Source organism: Pongo abelii, chromosome 4 (assembly GCF_028885655.2).
Source record: "Pongo abelii isolate AG06213 chromosome 4, NHGRI_mPonAbe1-v2.0_pri, whole genome shotgun sequence".
Lineage (NCBI taxonomy): Eukaryota > Metazoa > Chordata > Mammalia > Primates > Hominidae > Pongo > Pongo abelii.
In genome coordinates this window covers 135162576-135183975 of record NC_071989.2, presented here as the reverse complement: position 1 = coordinate 135183975, position 21400 = coordinate 135162576, and the positions used below count along the sequence as shown (strand labels likewise).

The window sequence follows — 21400 nt, the reverse complement described above, 5'->3', positions numbered from 1 at the left end:
CAGGCACTCCCACGTTCTATCCCAAATCCCATCAGAGCAGGGAGAGCTAAGTCTCAGGGAACCTCGGGGGAACTCTGAATTCCACGCAATTGGCTGAGCGACGTTCTCGGCACACATCAGTCTGCCGTTTCCATGAAAGCACTCTGTACTGACCTGGACCCTTGAGTTCGGGTGCCTGTGAGTACCCAGGACCACTCAGGGACACCAGGGAAACAGACTGAGGCTGCAGGACTGTGGCCCCTCTTCCTCCACTGTTCTGTCTGCAATCAGGTTCTGGCTGGAGTCTAGACGGATTCTTCCAAGGTTAGAGCAAAATGCCCTATCAGGACCACCAGCTGTATCCCTTAGCTAATGCTCTGAGAGATGATGGCCAGTTTTTAATAAGCTCAAATCATCTTAACGGGAAGAATTTGAACCTCCCCCTTAACGTCCCCAACCTTGGAGCTGTTGTCATGACTGCAGAGGCGAGAACTTCACCTTTGAAACTCAGCCTCCTACCAGACAATTCTTTCCTAATGACCATTTCCCATAAGAGACCAGTGCTCCTGAAGCCTGCCGTGTGGTGCCTTCCTTTTATAACAGCACTTGACCACAGTTGTTGTTCTACACATCTGTGTGAATATTTGATTGATGCCCCCACCCCCACCCCAACCAGGGTCAGGCAGAGATTTCTTTTCACTCACCATTTTATTGCCAGTGCACAGCATTCCACTTAGTAAGTGATTAATAAAATGTTTGTTGTGGGCCAGGCACAGTGGCTCATGCTTGTAGTCCCAGCACTTTGGGAGGCCAAGGTGGGCAGATCACTTGAGGTCAGGAGTTAGAGACCAGCCTGGCCAATATGGTGAAAACCTATCTCTACTAAAAATACAAAAATTAGCTGGGAATGGTGGTGCACACCTGTAATCCCAGCTACTTGGGAGGCTGAGGCAGGAGAATTGCTTGAACCTGGAAGGCAGAGGCTGTATTGCACTCTAGCCTGGGCAACAGTGAGATTCCGTCTCAAAAAAAAAAAAAAAAAAAAAAAGTTTGTTTAATTAGTATTAATATTTATTAATAAAATGAGTAAAATGTGGTGTTTCCAATATTCTCAATGGCCTTCCTTGTTTAACCACTCAGTTGACTAAACCCAGGAGAAATGTTAATTCTGACTGGCACTATTTTTGCTGGTAGACTTACTTAAGCCAGCAATAATGAACAGCCCTGCCATTTTATAACAGGACAGCCTCACCTTACTTCCCATCTTAATTCCCCGATCAAAAAATTTTAAGTTAATTAGTTTTACATTCCTATTTCTTTACAACCTACTATATTGGTATGACCATCTTACATGGTTTCATTTATTCCACCATCAACTCTTTGTAATAGGATCTTTAGTTTCAATTTACAGATAAGGAAACTGAGATGCAGGAATTTTAGCTTTTTTAGACTTACATCACTAAGTGACAGCAACTTAGTGGCATTAACTACTACTCTTATCAGGGGTTTTCCATTCACAGACCTAGTTCAAAGGCAAAAACAATGTGCTGTTTATTCTTTCTACGTGAAGTCTATCTATGGAGAAGGCCCATCTATGTGGGAAAGTATAAATTTGGGACATAACCCATGACTATAATTGAATTCTCTATCATTAAAAAATCATTTATTTTATCTCCTTTCCAATCAAAGCTGAATCACCAGTTCCAATAATTCCTGTTATTCACAGCATCCCCACCCTACCCCCATCAGGATAACTTGGATGTACTTGCATACCCTCTGGGTCGTTTTCAACACTTCCTAGATACAGTAACACATTGCATCACTGGGGTCCAAACTGCTTTCACCTACTTGCTGGGTGGTGTGTTAGCTTACCTAATGGTGACTATCCCCCCAAAGGAGACTTTTAAATGAGAACACTTAACTACCTCCCTGATGTCAGGGAAAGTGCATCCTGAAACAGCCAGTTTAGGAAAGTCATTCTACCAGGGCTGTGGACTTCTGCCTTATCTGAGAGCTTCCGATGCAATAGTGGGAGGAAGGCAGATTGAGCAAGAGCTGGAGCTGTTCCTGCTCCTAAGTCCATCTTCATACGCTGAGAGGTGCAAACCAGCTAATATACAAGAAAGCATTTTCTAAACCTCACCATGAAAACAATATTTATTACATTTGCCATTAATTTGAAGAACATTAGAAACAACAGAGATTTTAAATAGGGATTTGGGGATTATCCGACAGTTGGAATTGTTCCCATTCATTTCGACAATTAATAGCACCGTTTTCATTAGTAAACTGGCTATGTAAATTATTTTTTGACAGCTGCCTGGGATAGCAGAATAGGCATAGTCATCAAGGATAATAGAACTGTGATCACACTGAGTTCCTCGAGAAAAGAACTGGCTGTCTCATCTTGGTATTCTTGATGCCTTGCTCAGCAGCGCCTGGCAAAACTAAATCTCCCAGTGAATGGTTGGTGAAGGAATGAACAAGTGAGTAAATGACAATCTGTGGGCCTGTTATCCCATCTACAAAACAAGGGCAATACTAATAATGCAGTATTGTGAGCTGTAAGGTAATGTTTGATGTGACAACTCAAGCAGAGTGAACATTCAATAAATGTTTGCCCCCTTTCCTTTCACCCTGCTTCCTCTTGATGGGTCTTATGCTGCTTTTCTGCCCTCCTATGTGAGAGTGAAAGTGTCCCGTGTGTCAGAGACCAACACGTGCTGGTGTGTACTCCCCACATGTCAGAGCAGCACTGCGTTTCCAGACCCTGCCCCAGTCAGTTTCTCCCAGTGGGGTCTCCAGTGTTCCCCAGCTGTAAGGTCCGGTAAGGGCCCAGCTTCAGGTCCCCTCTGGGATTTCTGGTATAAGGTCAGCCTGAGTGACCCAAAGCATTCACCTCTAGCACCCACGCCCTTCTTTCTCCAGGGAAGGACCCCTCCCAGAAGGATTGTGATAATACGCATTACTTTTCCTGGTAATGAAATGCAACATGTCTCGGGGTGGAACCCAGGCTCACTATTTCTTTTATGACATAATATGAATGTTTGCAGCTTTTTTTTTTTTTTTTTTTTTTGCCGAGTTCAAATTTCGTAACAATTTTCCTCTTAGCAAGACAAAAATATTTTAAAGAGAAATGATCTGATTCAGTAGCTTGGAAAACAGTTCATAGGAAAATTCTGTGAAAAGCCTATGATCCCAGAAAGAGCTTGCGTTGAGTCCCTTCCTGGCGTCTGCTGGTTGGAAGAGGCAGCGTAACAAGGGAGTGAAAGCTGGCAGTGAAGAGGAAGGCTGGGTCATGACCCCAGTCCTGGGAAGAGAATGAACTAACTGCCAGGGTCATAGTCACACTGCTCGCTAAAGGGCAGTGTGAGAGGGAGGCTCCTTGGCCTAAATGTGGACAATGGAGAGAAAATCAGAAGAGAAAAACAAGTGATCTGGGACTGTTTGTGAAACTAGATAAAAAACAGGTCATCTGAAGATCACTCTCAACCACTGCATTAGGAAGCCAGAGAAACACATTCAGCACACACATTTGTGTCCCTCTGGTCACAGTGGACACTTTTAACTAGCACTTGCGGCTAAACTTAAGTCATGGGACTCAGGACTAGAAGGGGCTGTGGAAACATCCGCGTGTATTCAACAGACGAAACCAGACAATTTGAGAATCATTATCCAGACTGAGTCAGAAAACACTGAAGAAAACCTCGCACTAGCACAGGGACCTCCACCCTATCACAATTAGACAGTGAGGTCTGCCCCCAAAGACAGATCCATGCAGAAAACCAGCAGATGCTACAGTGGGAGGATCAGGGCCACCAGCTGTAAGCCAAGTGGGTCACAACATAAGTCTTAAAAGGCAAGTGGGAATTTATTTTTCATCAAAAAAACCAACACTAGTATTTAAGAAAATGACATATAAATGCAGAGAAATCTTCCGGTTTCACAGACTGCCGCTCATTTGGAGTAATAGACAGCCAAAGTAAGTATTTAAAAACCCAAAATGGAACAGAAGCGGCATTTCTCTAAAAGCAAACTTGGCTGGCATTTAAACTGAGAATTCCAATTCAGATTGGTGGAGGAAGCACTCACATCATAAATCAGGGCGAATATGTGTTTTATTGTTATAAAGTAATTAAGCTACTGAGGCAGGCTGTCTCCCTAAATTGAGAGGTGTATTTTGTCTCTGGAGAAATGTCAGGAGAGGACAGGATTTACCATGCTGTTAAAAGTGAAAGAAAATGCATTATTGTGGAAGTGAGGGGTAGGAGGAGGTAGGCAGTGAGGCGATTTTACACTCTGGGTCCCATGCATGGCTCCAGGGCAAACGGTTTACTGATCTGCCTCTAAGATTGTTCTCTGTCCTCACTCTGACCCTCCAGGACAGCAAAGCAGCATACATTTACAGTACTGTTCCGTTAATTCCTCTTCCCATTCAATACTGCTAATGTGCCACCTCTCCCTGAGAACTTGAAATATGACTTCTGTGAGTTTTGCATGTATTTTGCCACGTATTTTCCTCATTTTTATCTATCTGGCTCTGAATGTCCCCTTCAGTAAGGCAGCCAAATAGAAGAAACACAAAATTCTAAAAACTACCTCCATCAGTACCTTTTCTTCGTGGAATTTTTTCCCCCCCTAATTTGGTAGACAAGGAAGGACAGTCAGTCCCAACTTCAGAATTCTGGGTTTTCCTGTGTAAACACCACAGATACTAGAACCTTGCTTCAGGGACTCAAAGGTTTGAACCCTAAAAAACATTCCCCTCTGGTGGCACCTCCTAAAATTCCATGTTGTTACTTCAAGCAATGGAATTAAAAAGAAAAAATCTGCATTTTGTTTAGAAGCCAATGATCCAGAAGGTATGGATTATTTAAAGATTCTTTTCAATTTTTCTCATTTTATCATCTGTTTTGGCAAGAAAAGAAGGGGCACCCAAATAAATTTCTTTGTAATTTAAGATATAATGAAAAGGATGATGGGTAAGATATTGAAACCCAAGAGGAACATGATTTAGAATCATATCTCTTAAAAATATACACAGACACAGACGCACTCATGTATGATAGCAGATTAAAATGACATGGACAACCCCTCCTTCCACTACAAGATTGAGAAAATAGAACAAAATTTGTTTTAATAGAACCAAGCTTTAAAGAAAGAAGAAGAAATGTCCAGGTGCCACAAAGAACTCAAAATCTGGAATATAAGCCTTAAGGGCTGGTAGTTGGGGACAGGAAACGGCTTTGGGTCTTTGCAAGGGAGTGAACATAGCAATCTAGAAGATTGTTGAACAAAGCACAGAACCTTCCGTTGCTCCCTGCAGCCTCACACTACCAGAATACTGCCTGTCAGCCCAGAGCAAAAACAAACTACTGGAGGAGCGGGGTGGGGGGTCACTTTTCGGTAGGATGAGGAAGCTACTTGAGAAAAACAGAACAATCATGCATGTCAGTGTCACAGTAGATTTGTATTACCACGAGGTAAGAAAGTGACCCAAAAACGGTCCTGGGACTCTGACACAGGAAATTCCCAAATTCCTCTGTAGCAATACCATCAAAACCCTGGGACACGGATCACTCACAAAATAGCCCCTGCTGGAGATGTGTTCACAATCCTAAAAACTCCATGAGAAAGCCAACTACTATTAGGAGAGTCAACAGACACAGCTAACAGAAAAATTAGCATTCTCCAAAACTCAAGAAAATAGAATTGAGACTATAAAATAAATATGGTTAAAATGATTCATAAAAAGAATAAAAACTATAATAAAAAATTATGAAAAAGATAAATTTGAGAAAGAATCAAAGACAACTTCAGAAACAAAAAAATAAAGTCTAAAAAGCTCAATGGCTGAAATAAACAGATAAGACAGGGCTGAGAACAGAATCAGTGAGATAAATACAAAGGAGTTAACTGAGAATATAGTGTGGAGAAACCTAAAATATATGAAACAGGACAGGTTCAACATAGATATAAAAGAAACCCCAGAAGGAAAGAACAGACAGTGGGGATGAGATAATACTCAACAAAATAAGAACATCCAAAATTTTCTTAATGAAGAACACAGAGATGAAACCCCAACAAGAGGCATAAAAATAAATCTGTATCTAGGCATGGTGGTGTGCGCTTGTAATCCCAACTACTCAGGAGGCTGAGGCAGGAGAATCGCTTGAACCTGGGAGACAGAGGTTGCAGTGAGCGGAGATTGCACCATCGCACTCCAGCCTGGGCAACAAGAGCGAGACTCTGTCTCAAAAAAATAAATAAAATAAAATAAATCCATACCTAAACAGAGGTGAAAACAAACACTGAAGACAAAACAAGGGGAAAATGTGAATCATGCTTGTTATCAAATAGTTAAATAATCCAAAAATGTATATATATGCTGTTTGCCTAACATCAATTTCATGCGGAGATATTGATTTTAATACATGGAATGGCAGCGTACCCTCTGGCTCGCTCACGTTCTGCGGGAATGGGCTTAGGTGCAGCTCAATTTCAGAAAACCTCAATTTAGTCCAAAGTTTGTCAGTCTAAACAGACTCAGGAATCTACTACTGCCACACATCCAGGGACAACAAACTATTTATGTTGAGCCCTGCATTTGTACTCTCAATTTCCCCAGCATACACACTATTCTACTATGTTACAACTGCCAATTTTTCTTAATGCCCAAATTAATTTAAGTGTTGGCTTTTATAACCTAATTTATCCAGCAATAAAAGCACCTAGAATGTATTTTGATGACAAGAACCCCATCTTGTGGCAAAATGTTTCACTGCTGAGTTTGGCTGTGTACTGTAATGCCATTCCCACTCTGAAGATAAATCTGCGTTAAGAAGTTATCATTGTATCTGCTTTACCAGACAGAATTTCTAACCCAGCATTTATCTTGTGTCTGCGACGGCACCAAAGTATGCAGTAAATCTGTGGAGCACAGTAATTCTGGGGCTTTGTGAGTTATTTTCACGTGAAAGCCGGTAGTCTTTGTGCAGCTTACTGCAGGAATATTTTAAGAGAAAAACAAACACTGACTAGGGTTAGCTTCTGAAATATTATCTGTCCATTCTAGGAAGAGTTCAGATATTCCACTTCCTGTAAGATGAACTCACTTAACTAAAGCAGTCAAGACAAAACCTCCCCAAATCCACACGAATTGACACCATAATTAGCACCATACATAATAAAGCTACCCCACACACAGCACACTTGTATTTCATAGCATTCATGTTACTCCTCTAAAAGGTGGCTTTTAATCAATTTCTCTGCCCTTCCTATTTTAAAAGACAGTATAATTACATTCTAAAATATTCTTCCCATTTTTTCTTTTACTAGGAATGTCCAGCGTGGGAAACATGACAAAATGCTCTCTACGAATACAAAAACATTCGCTGGACATGGTGGTGTGTGCCTGTAGTCCCAGCTACTTGGGAGGCAGAGCCCAGGAGAGGTCAAGGCTGCAGTGAGCTAAGACCGTGCCATTGCACTACAGCCTGGGCAACAGAGTGAGATTCTGTCTTTCAAAAAACAAAAAAAAAGGAATGTCTTCCTCAAAAGGCCTTATTGTTAATAAGCTAAAAAATGTAATAAAGCATTGAGCATGTTATCTGGCTCAAAAGCATTAGTTATTATTATTGCTTTTATTATTGTTGTTGTTGTTGTTATTAATGACAATTAAATACTGAAAGACCCCCAAAATAGCTTATCTTCCACAACTGGCAAAGCCTTAAAGAAAAATCCAGTTCAAACAAGTCAAATTATATTTTTATCAAAAGCAAAATTGAAACAATACTTTTCTCCCCTCAAAATCTGTTTTTAAAGCGTTAAAAAGGACAGTAGATCAATATTAAAAGAGCTTTTTTATTTGTTAATGTCACATAAGAAATTTAAGCAAGTTACGCTATCTTAAAAAACAAAACGAATGCATTTTAATAGAGAAACCCTTCCCTCCCTCCACCTCCCTCCCCCACCCCCTTCATGAATTAAGAATCTAAGAGAAGAAGTAACCATAAAACCAAGTTTTGTGGAATCCATCATCCAGAGTGCTTACATGGTGATTAGATTAATATTGCCTTCTTACAAAATTTCTATTTTAAAAAAAATTATAACCTTGATTGCTTATTACAAAAAAATTCAGTACAAAAGTTCAATATATTGAAAAATGCTTTTCCCCTCCCTCACAGCACCGTCAGATATAGCAGAGAATAATGAAGAGCAGATTGCTAGTCTAGATGGAGCAATCTTCAAATTACACCGAGACGCACAGTGGTTTATTTACCCTCCCCTCCTCATAAGAACTTAAAAAAAAAAGAAAAAACACACATACAAAAAAAGTCAAAAAATTTGAGGAACCCCTTCCAAACAGTACACAGTTATTAAGTTCAGTGTCAATAATTCACATCTTGCAACAAAGTGTATGGACATGATTTCTTTTACAAAACTTTCCGTGTCAAAAAGGAAATTAAGGCCATCAGATTTGCAGCGTAAAAATTCACATAAAGGAAATATAAAAATATTCTGTGCTTCTGAGAAGGCTCTGCACTGTATACAGGTAAGGATTACCATACTTCTTTATTTTGAGGAAGACAGTTGAAAATTTTACATAATTGCACAGCTTCTATTGGATGTTCTTGGGGTTCCCTGATGAGGAAAACAGAAGGAAAAATTAATACTAAAGAAACAGATCACAGTATTCTAAAGTAAGACAAAAACTTTTAACTACAGGGATACAAAACCATATTACCTAACCTCAAATGGGCCCTTTATCATCTCTCATCTCTTCTAACCTTTTCTTTTTTTCTTTTTGTTTGTTTGAGACAGAGTCTCACTCTGTTGCCCAGGCTGGAGTGCAGTGGTGTGATCTTGGCTCACTGCAACCTCCACCTCCTGGGTTCAAGCGATTCTCATGCCTCAGCCTCCCGAGCAGCTGGAACTACAGGTGTGCATCACCACCACACCCGGCTAATTTTTATATTTTTAGTAGAGGCGAGGTTTCACCATGTTAGCCAGGCTGGTCTTGAACTCCTGGCGTCAAGTGATCCACCTGCCCTCGGCCTCCCAAAGTGCTGGGATTACAGGCATGAGCCACCGTATCTGGCCTCTAACCTTCTTTTATGGACTTCTTTCTAGAATACCCCCCAACAAATTCCAGAACAGTAATTATCAATTCTGGCTACACATTCAGATCCTGAGGAGTTTAAAAAAAATTCTGATCTAGGTCCCCTGATCAATCAAATGAGAATTTCTCATTTTACTGGGAAAGGGTAGCTATCTATATATAATTTTAAAGTAATTCTAATATGCAGCTCAATTTGAAAACCATTGTTCAATAACCTCTTTTGATAACTTAGGAAACAGGAGATCAGTGGATCAGCTTTAACAACCACATCGGAGACTACAGCTTGCTAGATCCTGAACTTACACATCCCAGGCCATCTGCAGTGGATTTGTCCTCCAAGGTGAAGTCAACATGGCTCCTCTATCCATTTCTTTATCACTCATTAATTTCGTATAACCTCACAATATGACTTGTGACTCACCACTGATTGAACTAAAACTGGTTTTTTGAAGGTCACCAAAATACTTCTAATCAATTCAAAAGGCGATTGGATTCATCCTCAAATATTAAGTTCAAGTATCTGTTCTGCCCTTCCATCTTCCCTCTTAGGAACCTTGGTATCATTTTCTGTGATCACACAAGCTAAAAACCTCATACATCTTTATTTTTTTTCTTCTCTCACCCTCAAGTTTAGTCACTAAGCCTTAATAAATCTCCATTATATATTCTCTCAGTGCCTCTGGAATCTCCCCTCTACAGTTAGTCCCTCTGATTCAGCTTGGCCAGTGATATTTTAAAATGCAGTCTTAACTTCTCCTTTGTTCCAAATTGTACAGAAGCTACACCCCTAAGCATTCCAGACTATGTCAGTTTAATTCCAATCTTTCAACTTCATTTATCTCTCACATGAACCCTACAAAATAACTGGATGAGCAGATATACTTGGTGCGTTAAATCTTTTTTTTTGAGACGGAGTCTCCCTCTGTCACCCAAGCTGGAGTGCAGTGGCGCGATCTCGGCTCACTGCAAGCTCCGCCTCCCGGGTTCATGCCATTCTCCTGCCTCAGCCTCCAGAGTAGCTGGTACTACAGGCGCCCGCCACCGCGCCCAGCTACTTTTTTGTATTTTTAGTAGAGATGGGGTTTCACCGTGGTCTCAATCGCCTGACCTCGTGATCCGCCTGCCTCAGCCTCCCAAAGTGCTGGGATTACAGGCGTGAGCCACTGCGCCCGGCCTCTGTAGTGAGTTAAAAATCACCATGAATTGTTTGCCATTCCTCCTACCAACAGGTGGAGACTATTCACCCCCACTTCGAATCTTGACTGGTTCATGACTTTGACTAAGAGAATGTTGTAGAAGGGACAAAGGGCCCTTTAAGAAACCCGGTATTCTCTTGAGATCAAGACTGTCGTGGCCAACATGGTGAAACTCCATCTCTACTAAAATATAAAAAATTAGCCAGGCATGGTGGCACGTGCCTGTAGTCCCAGCTACTTGGGAGACTGAGGCAGGAGTATCTCTTGAACCCGGGAGGCGGAGGTTGCGGTGAGCTGAGATAGCGCCACTGCACTCCAGCCTGGCGACAGAGCAAGACTCCATCTCAAAAAAAAAAAAAGAAACCTGGTACCCTCCACTTACTCTGTTAGACAACTGCCATGCTGTAAAGAAGCTTTGACCAAACTCTTAAATCATAGAAATCCACACAGAAAGAGACCTAAAAGATATTCCAGCCCAGGTCAACCTCTGAGCTGAACGCAGCCTGTTTGATTGAGTCCAGTCTGCAGCATGTGGAACAGAAACACTGCCCAGCTGAGCCCAGTAAAACCACAGAATTATGGGAAGTAAGAAATCGCTGTTTTAAGCCACTAAGCTTTGGGGTGGTCTGTTAGTGAAGCAACAGATAATTCCAACATCCTCAGAACACCATCATCTGCCTTCTCTCCGATACCCAAATAATCACCCATCCTTCAAATTAGTGGACAAGCATCACCTCCCAGAGTTCTTCTTAACTACTCTGCTGGCCTGGAGTATCTCCTCTAGCATCTGACATGCTATATAACTCATGCTGAGCCACTTGTCTGGCGCCTTGAGTTATCTCTTACATAATTATTTTACTTCTAGTAATTACAACGGTTCCCATTTAAACACAGAAAATGGAACTTGTGCTTGTTTCTTGTAAGCTAAGTGTAACATATGTGTTTTAAAATATTCCTCCAAAATGTATGAGAAGGCATCCAGGTAAAAAATTCATGCTACTTCATGCAACCCACCTCAAGTGGTTCTCAACCCGGGGGTTAAATACATGAGACAATGTTTATTTAGACCAGGACTAGGGCTAATGAAGCAAAGCAGACTTAAGACTAAAAATCTGGAGCCATGGAGACAAAGTCTTACAGGATAAGGGTAGACACTTTGATTAATGATCAGACTCAAACAGCTTGAGAATATAAACTGAAGGCTCATTAGTTATTAATAATTCCAATTTAATTATAATTAAAACCAAATTTGGAGTTTCTTTATTTCAAGGGCTCTCAAAAGCCCAATCAGCTAAAATCTATCTGCAATTAGATAATGATTAGGAACTTAATACAGCAAGAATTTTGTTTCACACTGAAGTTGAATATTACTTTGTTTTTTTAAAGTTTATATGCAGATGCTTCCTCTAAATTAGTGATCTAAACTTTTTAATCATAGAACCCTACAGAGTAAACAAGTTTGGGGACATAACATCCAATCCATAGACATGTTTTACTATAACACATAATGCTCATTAGAAAACAAAAGACAAAACTGAAATTTGGTAAAATGAGAAAAAAAAATAAAAATAAAAGTGCCAACATATTCTTCCAGTACCCTAAAGTATCACCTTGAATATCCCTTTGGGGAGTATAAACCCCACTTAGTAGATAACTGCTCTGGTTCATGAACTGATAGGGGAAAAACCCAACCACACTCTTGGTTTTCATGTAATTCTGTCAATAAAATTTGAAATAAATATATTAAATAAATAAAGTAATACCTGCTGGTGGAAAAGTTCTTCCTCAACAACCACTCCAGCTGCTTCTTCCTCCTCCTCCTCTTCTTCAGGTATGGTTGTTTTAAAGACTGTACTTCTTTGAGCAACCTCCTAAAAACAATAGTAGTTTAATTTTAAGTTAAAAAACACACTGAAAATCACCAGGTGCCGGGGAGAGGGACCTTTTCTTTGCTTAAGAGACAGCATTTCTTGCCAGGCGCAGTGGCTCACACCTGTAATCCCAGCACTTTGGGAGGCCGAGGCGGGCAGATCACCCAAGGTCAGGAGTTCGAGACCAGCCTGGCCAACATGGTGAAACCCCGTCTCTCCTAAAAATACAAAAGTTAGCCGGGCACGATGGCACGTGCCTGTAATCCCAGCTACTCAGGAGGTTGAGGCAGAAGAATGGCTTGCATTGAGGTTGCAGTGAGCTGAGATCATGCCACTGCACTCCAGCCTGGGCGTCACAGCAACTGTCTCAAAAAAGAAAAAAAAGAGAGACAGCATTTCTGTTTATTATTATTACTATTATTCATCCCTTTTTTTGGAGACAGTCTCACTCTGTCGCCCAGGCTGGTGTGCAGTGGCATGATCTCAGTTCACTGAAACCTTTGCTTCTCAGGTTCAAGCGATTCTCACGCCTCAGTCACCCCAGTAGCTGGGATTACAGGCATGCACCACCACGTGCAGCTAATTTTTATGTATTTTTAGTAGAGATGGGGTTTTGCCACGTTGGCCAAGCTGGTCTTGAACTCCCGGCCTCAAGTGATCCACCCACCTCAGCCTCCCAAAGTGCTGGGATTACAGGCGTGAGCCTCCACACTTGGCCCCTGTTTATTATTTTTAAAGGGGTGGAGCGGGGGGGAGCTGTATATCAGTAACTTTCTGGTTACTAAACTGAAATTTCCGCGTAATTAGTAGCAGTTCTTATACCTTCCATATTTCTTGTAGGGGAGGAAGTGCTATCCAATTTGAAATACCTGCTGAGAAGTTTCCACTGCTTTTTATCCTACTCTGTTACTAAGAATTCTACAAATTATTTGACATAATAAATTCTTTATAAAACTCAACATGAATTCAGCTTAAAGATCTTAGCTCCTGGCAAAGAGAAGGTGCTAAATAAATGCTGAATAAAATGAAGCTGGAAGCCAACTGTGATCTCAGGGACCATCAACAACAGGACCACCTGATGAGTGAGAAGAAAGGACAAGCTCCTTTCATTCCTTTCAGCAACTGATACCTCTTGAATGAAACAAAATCAAGACAGATGAACACTGTACACTATTTACCAATAACGTACTAGTGAGGTTCCAATGTATTCTGTACAGAAATAGGTCTCCTATCATTCACTAAAGGTATGACAGAAAGCAACTATTTCCATTTTCTACTAAAAAGGTCAAATACAGATTACTTTCCTGTGGAAAATGCTGACTTGGCACAAATGCAGCAGTGTTTTTGCCTAAGCACAAGGCTAATCTAATGATCTGGCAGCAAGTAAATGAGTGTGTCCTCAAGAGCGCTGCAGAGCATATAATTTTATTCTGTACCCTGTCCTAAGGTCACTCAAGAAAGAGAATGCTACAGGGGAAGACACAATATTACTTCAGTAAAAGCTTATCTAACACAGACCAGCTAGTTTACAATGGCAGAGAAAGAAAACCAAAACCCAGAGTCACAGAAATGAGACTTCTATTTGAAATATGCCCAATAATGTGTTTTGTAAATAAAGTAAGGTGGTAGAATAGTATTTTGTGGGGATTTTTTATTACTCTTGCAGGACCGAGGAAGATGGACCATTCTGAGCCTCTCAATTAGCCAGTAACTTCAATTCTGTGAAATTGGTCTATCTTTACAAACAGAAATAGCCATTTCACAAATATCAGTGTTTTAACCAAATTAGTAATTTAAAAAATGTGATTCTTTAGATCAACCACCATTCAAGATATCAACTAGGAGATAGCAGCATATAAAGCAGAAAAATAAATTCTTAAAAAACTTTGAGAGTACCCAGCTTTTCTCAACTCATCTTAAAATGAGGAACAAGTCAAGTAAAATCTTCTATAACAAAATTACCACATTCCAGCTTCTAGAAGCTTGTGGTATACATCCCATATGCAAACATTGGCTCTTAAGGCTCATGATGTAGCTTAAGACTATTAGCCTCAATGAGAACCTCAGAAAACAGCAACTTGCCTGTCTTCATTATTATGAATTACCTTAACATAACTAAGTGTAACCCTGCTGTTAAGCACTTTTCATTTGAAAACATGCAAAAACCAATTAATCTAACACACAAAGCCGTATAAAAAATGGGTGAGCTAATATCTAAAAATCTAGGTAGAAAAATAATAAATAATAATTTAGAACCAAAACGCTGTTGGGAGGTTTAGATCAAGGAAATTGTTATTAGTCAAGATGCTACTAAATAAATGTGTTTACCCCAAGTGTCCTGAAAGGTCCACATAAATAGTCTTACATGACAGGCTTTACTCTGTCTATAAAATGCAGCATTGGTCCACCCCTGCTCAGAGCCTCGGGCATGTGAAGGTGCACTGATCTGTGCCGTGGTGGCCAGAGCTGGCTGCACCTGCTGATGCTGCTTATCACTGCACAGCTCTGTGCTCAGTCACATAATGCTGGAAGCCTGGCATCAGCCACGGTAGAAGTATTTACACCACAGAAATCAGCAAATGCTACAAATCAGGGCGATCTTATGTGGACGAAAGATGATTGTTTATATTTTATATACTGCATCTCTACATATACAAGTAATCATTTGCATATACAAAAGTTTCCATTATATCTATATTCTGGAAAGTTTGGAAGGACTGCTTTATTTTTTACTTCCCTCATAAAAAACATCTTGTTTTTGCCATGGTGACAACTGCTGTTTTTAACCACCCAGTGCCCCTTCCCTCCTGAGTAAGAGCCCCTAGGTTTACCTGGGTACGCACCCCCCATGGAGCACACGTGTGTCACAAGGAGCCCAGTGCAATATGGCTGTAGAGGGCAGGAAGAAGGCTTAAGCTCTAATTCCACCCTCCCAACTCCAGGAACTGGTTTAGAGGTGGGCACGTGACCCACCCTAGTCCAGTGTGAGTGAAGCCCAGGATGGGTGCCTCACAGGGGATGAAGTTTAGCTTCCCTCCATAATTCAAACACTCAATATCAGATTATTTGGTGGGCTGGATTGTCCATTCTTTTAACAAACTTCTACTGCCTTCTGCTTGCTAGGCTGTTCTGAGAGAGTTCTGTCAGGAACGAGGAGAGAAAGTGGTATGAATACAGGTCTTATTTCATTAGACAGTTACTTTTGCTACGTATTCATTTAATTGGGTAAGACCATGTTTATCTGTCAGTAGTACTGGACTACATTAGCAACAATCTATAAACTCCACCATAAAGAGCACTTTTTTGAAAGATCACCTTCCCACAAAAAGCAAATAGAAAAGACGTACCTCTGGGAGCAGCCGGCAGCTATCCTGCGTCCCCAAAGGAGGCAACCAGAAGAGAAACAACAGACAGATCCCCGGGGACATGCTGTGAGCCACTGGATTAGGTCCACTATTTAAATTTTTTATTATGTGAGCCCAAAAAATTTCCATTATTTCTAAGCCAGTTTAATTGGGTTTTCTGACATTTCCAATGCCCCAGCAAGAAGAAAAAAAAAAACATAAGAAACAAAACTGACTAAGCCAGTTACCAACAATCTTACTGCAAACTGGTCTTTATGGTAGGGATGGTTTATAGATTGTTCCTAATGTGGTCTGGTCCCTACTGATAAATATGGTCTTATCAAATTAAATGAATAAATGCCAAAAGTAACTGTCTAATGAAATAAGACCTGTATTCATAATACTTTCTCTCCTCATTTCTGACAGAACTCACTTAAAACAGAGCCTCGCAAGCCAAAGGTATCAGAAGTTTGTTAAAAGAATAGCCGGGCATGGTGGCTCACACCTGTAATCCCAGCACTTTGGGAGGCCGAGGCGGGTGGATCACAAGGTCAAGAGATTGAGACCATCCTGGCCAATATGGTAAAACGCCATCTCTACTAAAAATATAAAAATTAGCCAGGCATGGTGGCACGCACCTGTAGTTCCAGCTACTCAGGAGGCTGAGGCAGGAGGTGGAGGTTGCAGTGAGCTGAGATTGTGCTACGCCACTGCACTCCAGCCTGGGCAACAGAGCGAAACTCCTTCACAAAAAAAAAAAAAAAAAAAAAAAAGAATGGACCAACCAACCAATCAATCAATCAAATAATCTACTATTCAATGTTTGAGATATGAAATGGAGCTAAGCTTCAGTTAGCTTTACTAATATGTCATCGGTAATACTAGTAATACTGTCTGAAGATGCATCCCATGTCATAATACCTACCACTACTTTGTTCATGTCACTATATCTATTTTTGGGGGCATTTAAACCTACTGCTCCATTCCAAGTATCCTCCTATAACATTGTTTCTAACTTGGAACACACTTTCACAGAGGAAAAAAAAAAATGACACAAATAATGACTAGATTCCATGGCTCACGAAAGTCCATTTAATCTGCCACATACCCCTTATAACAGTGCTTTTCAGTCTTATCTGAGCAAATCACCACTCTTAATAATGTTTCACAAGAGACATGGTTACAGTGAGGGATAGACAGGAAGATGGCCATAAACAGAACTTTTTATCCAGGCACCTCAGACTCCTATAATGAATGCTGCTATTGCTTTATTTCTCTGAATGTAAGTCAAGGTCCATGTCTGATTTTTTTTTAGAAAATGCATCCAGTAAATGCTTCCTGAATTCCTGTTATGTGCCAGGCATGATGCCAGGATCTACCAGAACAGGCCCTTGCCCTCAGTGTGCTTCCTCTAGTGAGCGAGAACAATGTGATGAGCACCACGCAGGTTAGAGGCCTGCCCGTGGCACTATGGGAGCAGACAAAAAACCCCTAAGGGGACAGTGTGATTTGACCCGCTGACCACTCCTTCTTTCACAGATACTTTCCTCCCTTGGCTTTCCTGACATCACACACCATTTTCCTCTGACTTCACTGGCTGCATCTTCTACCTCCTTTGCTCTTATTCCTAATGTCAATATTTTCTAGGGCTCAATTCTGGACCCTCTTCTGACAAACTTTACTCAGCGAGTCCTGTAACTTTATTAATTTATTTGAGACACAGTCTTGCTCTGTCATCCAGGCTGGAGTGCAATGGCGCAATCTCAGCTCGTCCCAAGTTCAAGCAATTCTCCTGCCTCAGCTTCCTGAGTAGCCTGGACTACAGGCACGTGCCACCATGCCCGGCTAATTCTTGTGTTTTTAGTAGAGACGGGGTTTCACCATGTTGGCCATACTGGTCTCTAACTCCTGACCTCAGGTGATCCACCCACCTTCAGCCTCCCAAAGTGCTGGGATTACAGGCATGAGCCACTGTGCTGGGCCTGATACCACAGTTTATCATTATCATATTTATCAGAAAGTCACTTTATCTTATTCCCTGGCTCCCTTACTCTCTTTACAATGTGGGCTCCATGATGCCAGAAACCATGTATGGCTTTTGTCCTGCTTATTCCTAACACAAAGTGGCTGGCATACAGCAGATACTCAAGATTTTCCAAATAAATGAATAGCCCTGCACTTGTAAATATGATTAGCTTCCCTACCAGGTTTGCCAGCCTAACATTCCCCCTATATATCTCCTTTCAGCACCACTCAGATTGAAATGCATACCCAGTCAGGTTGTAAGGTACAAAACAGCAGAGCCTGCCAGCCTGGAAACTGGGTGAAAAGGTCAGAACCAGTAAGCATGTCAGAACAAGGTTATGACCAATGGCTTCCTTGCAAGCCAACTTACAGATCTCATGGTAGGCAAAGGATGAAAAAGCAGTATTACAACTAAAAGGAAAATGAGAAGTACAAACCATCCTGAACTCACAACACAAGCTCCATTAACATGCTTATGGCAATTGCAACAAAGGAGGGACTCAAATTCTAAACAGAGGCTCAGTGATGCTTTGTACAGCACCTGGATAAGGTGATTTGCTAGGGAAAGACAAAGAGGAAGCCATGTTTTACTAGCTTCAAAGCACACTTTAGCTGCTTTATTAGGAAGCAGTATTTCTAAGACTAGTATTGGTAGGGGTATATGCAGTGTCTTTATGTGGCAATGGGGAAGGTAAGGTACTTTGACAAGGATTCTAAGACTGACACACTGAAAACATACACTCCAAGAAGTGTACACTCCACAATCTTCAAACTCACAGTTTCATGAACATTCTGAGAGCTAGTAACAAGGTTAGTAATTTAAGCATTTACTAGATAAATGTACTATGCCAGATACTATTCCAAGCATTTCCCAAGTACTGTCTCATTCTTATTATTAGCTCATGGATATTGTGTCATTAATATCCATTTTTAAATGAGAAATCTAAGAGAGTAAGTAAGTTGCCCAAAGTCACAAAGCTAATGTGCAGTGAAAACAGAAACTGGACACAGACAATCTGTTCTGGAGCCTGTGCTAATAATAAGTACTCTATAATACACTCCTATTTATTCCTAAATTTAAAGACAGCTTCAGTTCAATTTACTTAGCAGCTTTGGTCTGTTTATGCAATCAGTTATTGCACGTTTCAATCTGATCTTGATTATACTTGCACAGTGAACTTTAAGTGAAATTAACATTGTGGTGGTCCTGATAAACTGGCCATACCTCTCCCTGAGAATTTTTCAGTATAACCTTCACATCTTCGCCAGTGCCCCACGAGTTCTGGTTCTTCCAGATGAGGTCAGTTGGGGGACTGGCTGTGACACCAGCGTTTGCAGCCCAAATCTGTAAAAAAACAAAGCATGTCAGTACACCCAGAACCCAGTTCTCCCACATGCCAATGACAGCAATGCGATGAGACTCAAACACTTGATTCTAAAAGTCTGAGAACTATGCCCCAGCTACAGAGTGCTATACATAGCTATGTGGCCAGGAGAACTCACAGAGCTTCTCAAGGCCTCAGCTTCCCCATCTGATAAGTGAAGATGATGATATATAAGGCCCTGAAGTAAAACTGCCTACACTCACATCCTAGTTCCTTTACACACCAGCTGACCCTGAGCAAGTTACCTTACTTTAGTCATCCATAAAACAGGGTAGAAATGGCACCTGTAACAGGTGCGATTATTGAAAAGAGCAAGTGATAACCCACATTCAGTGGCTGGCTAACTCAGTGAATGGTAGCCTCAGCATTTTATTACTCTGTGGGTTTTATGGGCCATCCTTCCATGTTAGAGCCTTCTGTGACTCCCTCTAATAATGTTCTCTGGCTGCCTACAGCAAGAACTAAAGAGACCTTCTGCAGCAGACAGCCTATCTAGAATAATCTTATGGAAACTGGTACGTCTCCAAACAGACAATGTCACAATACCCTAGAGTATCTGAGACTATGCTCCAAAAAGAATGCTGGAAATGGATATCACTTGCTGTTCAAGGGAAAATATAATTGCTATTGAAATAGGCCAAAGAAATAATTATATTTTCCTTCTCATGAGCATGAAATTCTTTTTATATATCTACTGGCAAAAGAGAATGAATAGAGTGAAGAACACCTGGCAGTCAGAAAGCCTAGGTTTGAATTCTGGACAAATCACTACACCTCTAGGAAGCTCAATGCCTTTAGCTACAGGGATACTACTAGCCCTGATCTTTTAGAAAGATCATTTAAAAACAAATAGAAACAGAAAAGTTTGTAATCCATACATTGTTATACAATATAAAAGACTTTATGACTGCAAAAGGAAAGCTGAAGATGGCAAAGACAAGTATATTTCAAAATGGGGGCTGGGTGTAGTGGCTCCAGCCTGTAATCCCAGCACTTTGGGAGGACGAGGTGGGCAGATCACTTGAGCTAAGGAGTTTAAAACCAGCCTGGGCAACATGGTGAAATCCTGTCTCTATCAAAAAAAAAAAAGAAAGGGTGGGGGGTGGGGGTGGAAACAGGAAAAAAAATTTATGAATTACTGATTAGGAGAGAGCCCTTACTTTTTAGATGTTCCCCTGAAGCATCCAGATCTTTCATCAGCATTACAAATGGAAAGGGCACAAGATATTAACTGGGATTAAACTGAAAAAAAGAATTGAATCTGGTCCAACATTCAGACTACGTGGAATGTTAGTGTTTTCCTAATTGTAAGCACTATTTCTCACTAGCCTATATGTAATCACATAGTTGGTTTATGTTAATAATCATCATCATAAAATGTCAGTATCCTTGCTGGCTAATTTAACCTAAAACTAGTATGTCCTATAGCCATGTCATTCAATACGGCAGCAAAGTGTGGCTTGTTAGCACTTAAAATATGGCTAGTCTGAAATGAATGTGCTGTAAGGGTAAAATACACACTAGATTTTGAAGACTTAGCTAAATAAAAAAAAAGAATGTAAAAATATCTGACTTTTTAGACTGATTACATGTTAAAGCAATATTTTGGATATATTGGGTTTAATAAAATATAGTTCTAAAATTCATGTCTTTCTTTTTTACTTTATTTTAATGCGGCTATAAGAAAATTTAAAATTACACATGTGGTTCTCATATTTCTATTCTAGAGTTTTAAACTGATCTTTGCTTTTGCCTCTGCAATTTTACAGAAAGATCACTTATCACTACCATGTTCCAAAGAGCTGCTTATCACATTTAATGCCAGTTACTGAAGGGAAAAAAGTATCACATTATTTTATATGATAATTGAGTTCTCCACTAGACCTCTAGAATCCATGTATTTAGTCCCTGAGGTAGTATACCCAGTAGAAAAAGCACATGATTGGCATAAGGCTTCCATATTACTTCTGAGATAGAGAGCACACTCAATTCTGAATCCTCTGAACTAAAATGTCAGATCCTTTTTACCACATTATACAGCTTCCATAAGACATATAATAGGACTGAGCAATTTTTTCTCACTATAGTAATTACTAATGAAAAGAAAGGATATTGTAGTTAGGATAGCTGATCCTATTTTTACCCATTATTACCAAATTAGCATTTGATATTTTCACAAAGTGGCATCATGCTCTCTGAATATACCTTTTTAAAGAGAAGTCTGAGCCTTTGATCTTCAACAGTAAGGTTTGTATCAACATAAAATTATAAACACATTTAAAACATGCATTTAATATTTTTTAAGGAATATATAAAAGGAAAGAGACAGTCACCTCTACATTCTTTTGGGATGAAAAGACTTCTTTGAAATCTGTATCAAAGTTAACATATTTTATTGTTAGCTAAATCCACCTACTAAGTAAAAGCAAAAGAATCTTTTGTTTACTCCATGAAACATACTTCTCTAAAAAGTAAGCTA

General features: G+C 40.3%; 1 protein-coding gene across 1 annotated transcript in view; it reads right to left on the bottom strand.

Annotated features, from left to right (window-relative positions):
- Positions 1-7822: 7822 nt before the first annotated feature.
- Positions 7823-21400, bottom strand: part of LMNB1 (lamin B1) — a 62005-nt gene continuing 48427 nt past the window's right edge. Inside the window, exons 9-11 of the mRNA XM_002815832.5 lie at positions 18762-18881; positions 12060-12167; positions 7823-8622 (exon numbers count right to left, since the gene is read on the bottom strand). Of these exons, the coding sequence (XP_002815878.1) occupies positions 8581-8622; positions 12060-12167; positions 18762-18881 (270 nt within the window). The 3' untranslated portion in view covers positions 7823-8580. The remainder of the gene's footprint in view (positions 8623-12059; positions 12168-18761; positions 18882-21400) is intronic.